Source organism: Rutilus rutilus (genome assembly GCF_951802725.1).
Source record: "Rutilus rutilus genome assembly, chromosome: 7".
NCBI classification, from domain to species: Eukaryota; Metazoa; Chordata; class Actinopteri; order Cypriniformes; family Leuciscidae; genus Rutilus; species Rutilus rutilus.
Window position 1 is genome coordinate 32,495,160 of NC_140221.1, and position 9,354 is coordinate 32,504,513.

At 35.6% G+C, this 9,354-nt stretch overlaps 1 protein-coding gene across 1 annotated transcript; it reads left to right on the top strand.

Moving 5' to 3' along the window:
- The first annotated feature begins 620 nt into the window (after positions 1–620).
- abcb9 (ATP-binding cassette, sub-family B (MDR/TAP), member 9) lies at positions 621–9,351 on the top strand. Its single transcript, XM_084414755.1, has 11 exons — positions 621–1,692; positions 2,705–2,819; positions 2,967–3,097; positions 3,465–3,670; positions 4,203–4,400; positions 5,534–5,662; positions 5,744–5,932; positions 6,547–6,720; positions 6,962–7,121; positions 8,486–8,622; positions 8,734–9,351. Exons 1-11 carry the CDS (start codon positions 1,071–1,073, stop codon positions 9,040–9,042), a joined length of 2,370 nt encoding a protein of 789 aa, XP_084270881.1. The 5' UTR covers positions 621–1,070; the 3' UTR covers positions 9,043–9,351.
- Positions 9,352–9,354: the final 3 nt, after the last annotated feature.

Sequence of the window (9,354 nt, forward strand, 5' to 3'; positions counted from 1 at the left end):
ATACTTATAAGCACTTTAGTATAGGCTATATTAACACATCAACATAAGAGTACTTCGTTCCTCATATAAGCAATGATTTAAAATGTACTTTAAGTAAAACTTTTATTATGAATTTATTACAAAGTGCACTTTTTAAATGCGTACTAAAGTGTTTTAAAGAACAGTCATACTAGTGTAATCTCTTCAAGCCATGTATTTGATATATCTGAGAGTAAAACAATTTTAAAATACTTTTAAGATTCAATATATGACCCCCCACCCCCAAAAGGTTATTTATTGTATTTTATATTATACAGTATTGTAACTTAGAGTTTGTAGTTAATAATAGTTTTTCACTGTAGCACTTATTGCGTTCCTTTCCTTTTAAAATGTCTACTGTGAATTAGTGAAATGCTCAGTTTATGCTCGACTTTGGAGATACAATACATATTGGATGCTAAATAAAATACAATAAACAATACAATACAATTCGGATACCGTCATATCCATTTTTGCCCTCACGCGCTTTCCATCACAATATGTAAATACCTAACCAATGTGACCAGAGCACTCTCTGATTGGTCAGTTGTCACGGAGGCGGGGCTTCAGTCCAGTATTCTTTTTTCCCCCTTCCTGTCATTGAACTGCGCTGGTAAGGAGAGCCGATGGATGTGAACTGGATATTGTGTGACTGATATGAGTTTTATTATCGTACCGGGAAGGTTGATTTACGAAGGAAAGAATGAGCTGCTTTTTAGACGGAAAACCTAAGGATTTACATATAGATATTTTATACTGCCCTAATGAATAAGTCTGTGCTAGTGCCGGGTGTCAAGCTGCGCAGGCCAGCGAATCAACTTTACAGGCGCACTACATTGACATAGAGTTTGTTTCACGCGCGCTCCTTTTATCAAACCAGACCTGTCAATCTGGTTTCACGCTGTGTCATTTACCTACACTATTGAAATCACTTATTCAATGGTGATTCCATATCAAATTACATATATAATTTTGCTGCTCACGTTTACCTGGAAAGCTAACGTTAGTCTGTGTGGTGCATTAGTATCAACCTCTTCAACAAGTGTAGGAAAATGAGGGTTGCTGTCATTCTCAGTGGGAGCCTGGTGTTCACTCTAGTAGATATTATGGTCACTACAATATTGTATGTTCATGGATCAAGTCTTGATATATTTTCAGATGAATTAAAAGACTTTGACATACACCGCTCAACACTGGACTTGTGGGGAACCGTTCTCATACGGGTCAGTCTTCTTTTCGGGGGCTCTATCGGGGTGTTCTTTAACAGGAACGATGGTCCACGGAGGATGTCAAACCTGGGGACGCTGGTTGCCCTCATTTGCCTTACCAATATGACTTACGCTCTGGCCAAGTTGTTGATGTTTTCTGAAGAGGGAGCTCTGATGTATGACCCTTGGTTCCTCAGTCTGTTCTCCTGGACTTGTGCATCAGCAATAGGCATCATGATCTCATGGAATCTGCTGTCACAGACTCCCAACGCTGTGTCTGACCGAGAGGACAGCGAGGAGACGGAGGGGTTGGTGGATGGCATTGAAACAGAAGATGAGTCCAGTGAGAAGATCAGCAAAGAGTCTCCTCATTCAGGGGCCACAATCGGCCGTCTTTTGTCATACTGTAAGAAGGACTCGGGTTTGCTGGCCATTGCTTTCTTCTTTCTTCTCCTATCTGCTGTGTGTAAGTTCACTCTCAACAGTTTCTCACAGCTATATTCAAAGAAATGTAATAAATGAAGTAAACATGTCATAATTCCATGATGGATATTTCATGAGTCAGACTTACATTGGCCCAGCAGTCATTCTCTTTGAACAATCTGATGAAATGTATAGTAACTGTACTATTAGGTTGTATACATTAGCATTAGTTAGCACAATATTTAATATGAACTAACAATGAAAAATGCTTTTAATGGACCAAAAGCGAACACTTGTTTATTTAAAAATGAACACTAACTTTAAGTAACATTAATAAATGCTGTAAAAAATATTTAAATATACTTAATATATACATGAAAATTTGAAACATGTTTTGAAAAGAGTCTCTTATGCTCATCAAGACTGCATTTATTTGATGAAAAATACAGTAAAAGATAAAATTGTGAAATATTATTACAATTTAAAATGATTATTTTTTTATTTGAATTTTCAGCATCATTACTTCAGTCTTCAGTGTCACATGATCCTTCAGAAATCATTCTAATATGCTGATTTGGTGCTCAAGAATAGTTTATTATTATTATCTATGTCAAAAACAGTTTTGTGGAAACCATGAGACATTTTTCAGGTTTCTTTGATGAATAGAAAGTTCAAAAGAGCATAATTTATTTAAAATGCTTTCAAAATGATCAATTTAGAGCATCCTTGATCAATGAAAAATCTTACCGACCCCAAACTTTTCAACGGTAGTGTGTATAACAGTTTTAATGGACCTTTTTCACTTGTACAGACATTTTCATCATATTCACCCCAGCAGCTGTGGATTACTTAACTTAACGGTCTGAGTACTGTTAGATTGCACATCATTGCAGTGTAATTGCTGTAATATTTACTCTAGTCATTACATGCTTGTGAATGCCTTGATTTGTCACACTTTCATGGTTGCACATCTAGCACTTTATATTGTGTAACATATTGTTCTCATCTCTAGTACTTTTCAGCGCACAGTTAATGTTTTATTTTCCTCTCCATAGGTGAAGCTTTTATACCTTATTACACGGGGCAAGCAATAGATGGCATAGTTATCCAGAAAAGCATGGATAATTTTGCCAAACCAATGATTACTCTCAGTGTGTTGGCTTTGGTCAGGTGAGCAATTCTGGATTTGACTTTTCCCTCAATTACTAATTTTTATAGACATCACTATAGAGATTTGATGAAACACATCAAGTTTTTATCTTAATCCACGTCATATAGTGCCCTTTGAAAATGTATCACTTTTTTTTGTTTTTATAGCTCCATAGCCATTGGGTTTCGTGGAGGAGTCTTTTCTGTTACGTTTGCCAGGTTGAACATTCGACTTCGAAACCTTCTCTTCAGATCACTAATGCATCAAGATATTGGGTTCTTTGATGCCAACCATACAGGTAATGTTACAGCTCCAATCATATCTCTCATCGAACATATCCTTTATATTTGTACCAAAACATGTAGGCCTATAATTTTGCATACTGAATAACTATTTGTTATATAGTTATACGATATGTTATATATATATCGTTATAACTATTGTGTTGATTCTTGTGTGCAGCCAACAGAAAACAAGTGATGCTGCATTTTATTTACAATGAAACCAAGCTTACCTATAACATTAATTCTATTATTTTGCTGCCTTAAAGAAATGAAAATTCAGTGTTGTTTTTAACGTTATGTTATCAAAAGACCATTGGACCAGTGAAAGACATTCAGAACAGAACACATAAATGATTCAGCACTCAATGGTTTGCCTCACAGGTGACATTACCTCTAGACTTACCTCAGACACTACTCAAGTGAGCGACCTCATCTCACAAAATGTGAACTTGTTCCTGCGTAGCTTTGTGAAATCTGTGGGCATCTTCATATTCATGTTTGGAATGTCCTGGAAGCTGTCTGTAGTCACCATCATGGGTTTCCCATATATAGCTGTGGTCTCCAAACTGTATGGAGAGTATTACAAGGCAAGTTATGCATATTACTTTGCTTGATAGAAATAATAGAAAGTAGTGCATTGTAGTATATAGTAGCTTATGCTGTTTCATTATTCACAAATGCACAGGTAACACTTTACAATAAGGTTCATTAGTTAACATTAGTTAAATACCTTAGTTAACATGAACTAAGAATTAACAATACTTCTACAGCATTTATTAATCTTAGTTAATGTTAATTTCAACATACTAATACATTATTAAAATCAAAGGTTGTATTTGTTAACATTAGTTAATGCACTTTGAACTAACATGAACAAACAATGAACAGCTGTATTTTTATTAACTAACGGTAACAAAGATTAACTAATATAGTAACAAATGTGTTGCTCATTGTTAGTTCATGTTAGTTAATACATTAACTAATTATAAATAATGAACCTTAATGTAAAGTGTTACCAATGCACATTATACTGTATATATATAATAGCATTTCATGCACTGATATAAAAGATGTACTCGTACTGAAAGATTAACATTACACATTTGTGATGTTCAACAGAAATTAACCAAAGAAGTTCAGACAGCACTGGCTCAGGCCAATAAAGTGGCAGAGGAAACAATATCAGCCATGAGAACAGTGCGAAGTTTTGCTAATGAGGACCAGGAGGGAGATTCATACTACAGCAGACTGCAGGAGATGTTCATTCTTAATAAGAAGCAAGCGGTTGCCTACGCCTGCTTCATGTGGTCAAGCTATGTAGGTATCTTGAAGGTTTAACGAAGCCTTCAGTCTTTGTCCTCACAGAATCCTTCACGTGCTATCGGAATTATCGTAAATATGAGTTTCCTAGTTTTGGAATCTGTCACCCTGTCAAATCATATTTACCACTGGGAAGTTTGAGGGTAATTTTGATACCCAAGTTCCCGAGTTGGGTGTGCCATAATCTTTAAACATGGTTGCTGCTATGATTGGTAATCTTTATTAGCCTCGTCTTCCCGTCAATGTAGTGCATATTTACAAATATGAATAATCATTTGAAGCGTATTGTATGCTTTATACACAAAATAGCCTGTATTTGACCGAAATTCCAGAATTGTCTGCAAACTGACTATCTAGATAGCACAGTGAATGTCAATGAATGGGACGTTAAATATCCTTTTGGCTTTAATACGATTTTCCCAATAAAGAATAAACCTGTGGCCAGTTGCAGAAACTGATAATACTAGTCATACAAGTTAGTCATCTATTTATATTCTTCAAGACTGGTCAAAACTTTTTATGTCAGTTACATAAAAGGATAGACTGGACTAATTTGAATCCGGAAAGTAGGATGATTAGCTCTTAATAATTGCTAGTTGGTCAGACTAGTTCTTAAGACACAGTCTTAACTCAGTGGCTTATACAACTGGCGTCCTTCATGATTCCTGTTCTTTCCGACAACAAAGCACTTGAATGCGACGAGCTCGTAATAAAATAGAAGTGGGAAGTAGGAAATTTCAGATAGCACGTGACGGCAGCATCATTTCTTTTCCTTTGCTTCATAGTTTGTCTAAATTTCTGCCACATTTACCCCTGGTTTCACAGACAAGCCTTAATCTTAGTCCCAGACTAAAATGCATGTTTGAGCTGTGTTTACAGAAAGCAACTTGCACTGACATATCTTAAAATATGTCAGTGCCTTTGTTTTGTCTCAAGATTCACACCAGTGTTTTTTTTTCTAGGGCACATTTATAAAAGCTACTTAAATGCCCTAATTGAACTAAGGCCTAATCCTGGCTTAGTCTAAGCCCTTTCTGTGAAACCAGGCCTTAAAGTATTTTAGAAGTTCAAGTCCACATTTACACTAGTTTTCAATCTTTCTTCTTTCTTCATTTCTATCTTTTTTTTAGATCTCTGAGCTGGCCTTGCAAGTCACAGTCCTCTTTTATGGAGGCCACCTAGTGGTGACAAATCAGATGAGCGGAGGGACCCTTATTTCCTTTGTCATCTATGAGCTAGAGCTTGGAGAGGCCCTGGAGGTACTTTGATTTTACCTTTAAAATGTACACGTGTGAATGAAACTCAAATGATGAATCTGAAACACTCTGGTCTTTTTACAGAGTATATCATCGGTGTACACAGGTCTGATGCAAGGCGTTGGCGCTGCAGAGAAAGTGTTTGAATATATTGACAGGAAACCTAAAGATGGCCTTGATGGTCAAGAAGCTCCAGAGACACTTGAAGGCCGGGTGGAATTCAAAAATGTGACATTTGCATATCCAACACGACCAGAGATGGAAATATTGAAGGTATTCTTTGTTGAAGGTAGACTTTAAGTGCACGGTGTATATTTTATTTGGAGATATCTTGCCATTTAATCTACTAACAGGAAAATATAACCATATCTTAACAAGGCATTATGTGTTAATTCTTTTTTATGTTTATACAAATTTTTGTTGGTTTCTGGCCACATAAAATATGTTCTGATTCATTGGCCATGATAGTTTCATATTGAGCCACATTGTCACAATCAGTGTAAGTGGATAAATAGCTTTTTGCTGTAATCCTATTGCATTGCACCTATTTAGGACACTGTGTAAGGGCTGATAAATGTTAATGATTTTGGCTAAAAACACAAAGGCTAAACATCAGAATTATGTCAAGTAGAAAAAACCCATGAACCGCGGAATTATTGAGATATATTTTATCACCATTGTACCCCTGAGCATAACGCTTAAACTCAGGTTGCTATGGATGACTTAAGTTGGGAGCAGCAAAGACTGTCCTTGCAAACAGTCTATTGCAAGTAACTTTAAATGCTACTTTAATTTGTTTTACTTTTAAACTGATATGCTAGTGAATCAGTAACAGAATTCCTAGATATACATGTAAGAAGGAAACTGAACCCACATTTTCTTCTCAGAATGTATCCTTCAGTCTTCGCCCAGGGCAAGTAACTGCACTCGTAGGGCCCTCTGGTGGTGGAAAAAGCTCATGCGTGTGTTTGCTGGAGAACTTTTATGCCCCTCAGCAAGGCCAAGTGCTAGTGGACGGCCGACCTGTGAACACCTACCAGCACAAATATTATCACTCTAAGGTGGGATATATTCTGAGGTTGATCTGTCATACTCCATTTTGAATGGATACATTATTTTGTAAATACAATTTTAGAAATTTATATATATTTTTATTTATCTGTAATAGTGTTGTTTTCAATGCTAGTTATAGTACATTCTATGACCATGAGAGGGCAGCAGTTGCTGATATTGCAAATGTTGGTCAAGTGGCCTAACCAAAAGCAAATTAGAGATGTTAGTGCTTTATTTATTTTTTTATAGGTGGCACTGGTGAGTCAGGAGCCTGTTCTGTTTGCCCGCACTGTTCAGATGAATATCTCCTATGGTATACCTGAAGCTCCTATGGAGGCGGTCATCAGAGCTGCCATTAATGCCAATGCACATGACTTCATAACTGGCCTCTCCAGAGGCTATGACACTGGTTAGTTATATATAATATTATATTATATTATATTATATTTAGTGCTGTCAAATCGATTAATCTCTTCTATCCTATTCTATATATATATATAAAAAAAAAATATGTATGTACTGCGTTAGATTAATCTGAGAAGGGTCATAGCACTTGCATATTGTTGTCCTACTGTTAGTTTAACTGCTTCTATTGTTCTCATTTGTAAGTCGCTTTGGATAAAAGCGTCTGCTAAATGAATAAATGTAAATGTAAACACAAATGCAAACAATGTTTACACACACCCATTTATATACATACATATACATATATATATTTATACACATACATACATACAGTATATGTATATATATAAATACACACAAACACACACCCATTATATTATATTATAATATTTATATTTAAATTTGTCTAGTCTCTTCTGCTCACCAAGGCTGCATTTATTTGATTAAAAAAGAAATGTTTTCTATTTTAATATATTTTAAAATGAAATGTATTCCTGTGATCAAAGCTGAATTTTCAGCATCATTACTCCAGTCTTCAGTGTCACATGATCCTTCAGAAATCTTTCTAAATGCAGATTTGATGCTAAAAAAAAACATTCATTATTGTCAATGCTGAAAACAGTTGTGTAAAAAAATTTTTCAGGATTCTTTGATGAATAGAAAGTTCAAAAGAACAGTATTTAATTGAAATAGAACCTTTTGTAACATTATAAATGTCTTTACTGTAACTTTTGATCAATTTAATTCATCATTGATGAATAAAAGTATTGATTTATTTGATTTCTTTTCCCCAAAAATATCAAATAAAAATTCTTACTGACCCCAAACTTTTGAACGGTAGCGATTAATTTTACAAAAGCTTTCTATTTCAGATAAATGCTGTTCTTTTGAACTTTCTATTCATCAAAGAATCCTGAAATAAAAATCGAAATAACTGTTTTCAACACTGATGAGAATGAGAAATGTTTCTTGAGTATCAAATCATCATATTAGAATGATTTCTGAAGAAACATGTGACACTGAAAACTGGAGTAATGATGCTCAAAAATGCTGAAAACAGTCATTTTAAATTGTAATAATATTTCACAATATTACTGTTTTTTTTTTTTTTGTAAAGTATTTTTATTGAGCACCAGTGATACAGGGCATGTACATATACATGAATACAAAAGGTAACAATTGTAGAAACAATGCTCACATTTTCTAATAGTAACAACTCCCATCTGACTTGAATGCCTTATGCAGTGCTATAATGACTATAATAGCTATCAAACACTTCATTTTGATTGGATGTTTTTGACTTTTTTGACACATTTTGTATCAGAGTTTGGCTCATAATTCATCATGCTGCTCTGTCCTCTGTTATAGGGGTCGGAGAGAAGGGCACTCAGCTGTCTGGTGGGCAAAAACAGAGAGTTGCAATTGCTCGGGCTCTCATCAGAAACCCTCGCATTCTCATTTTGGATGAAGCCACAAGTGCACTGGATTCAGAAAGCGAATACATAGTAAGAGCTGTTGATCTTGAGAGGCTGTTATATTGAAAGGCCGTGGCTCAAGTGAACATACGTATTTTTAGTCTTGCATTAGACTTCATTCATGTTACTACTTTGTTTTAGGTTCAGCAGGCTCTGAACAACTTGATGCGAGCGCACACGGTTTTAGTGATTGCCCACAGACTGAGCACAGTGGAGAGAGCGGACAACATTCTGGTGATCGACAAAGGCTCTGTGGTGGAGCAGGGCCCTCATGCTGAACTCATGTCCAGGGGAGGCCTGTACTGTAAGCTGGTGCAGAGGCAGATCCTGGGGAGTGAAATAGATGCAGATGGTCACAAAATATCGCCAGCCCCACCTCGAATGCTGAAGGAAGGAGATAAGGAGGGCGAAGAGGACTGTAGTGACACTGAGTATGAAGCACGCTACTAAGAGAAAGTTGACGTGCTTCACCTGGTTGTTGGTATGAAGGCCTTAATCCTAGAATGAGTTTATTATAAATGTAATCGTATCTTGGGATTTATCACATATTTTGCATGTCAAAGAGTGTGTTTACTAGACTGGGGTACTGCCTTGAATAAGCAATACATACTTGATATACTTGATGTACTGTACATTTATTTCAAATGTAAATATCTAAGATAATTTAATTATGTTATTAAATGTAATTAGGGAAATAAAATTAATTGATGGACAGAATATAGTTTTTTTTTTAAAATAAAGGTCCCACATACTAACACAGTT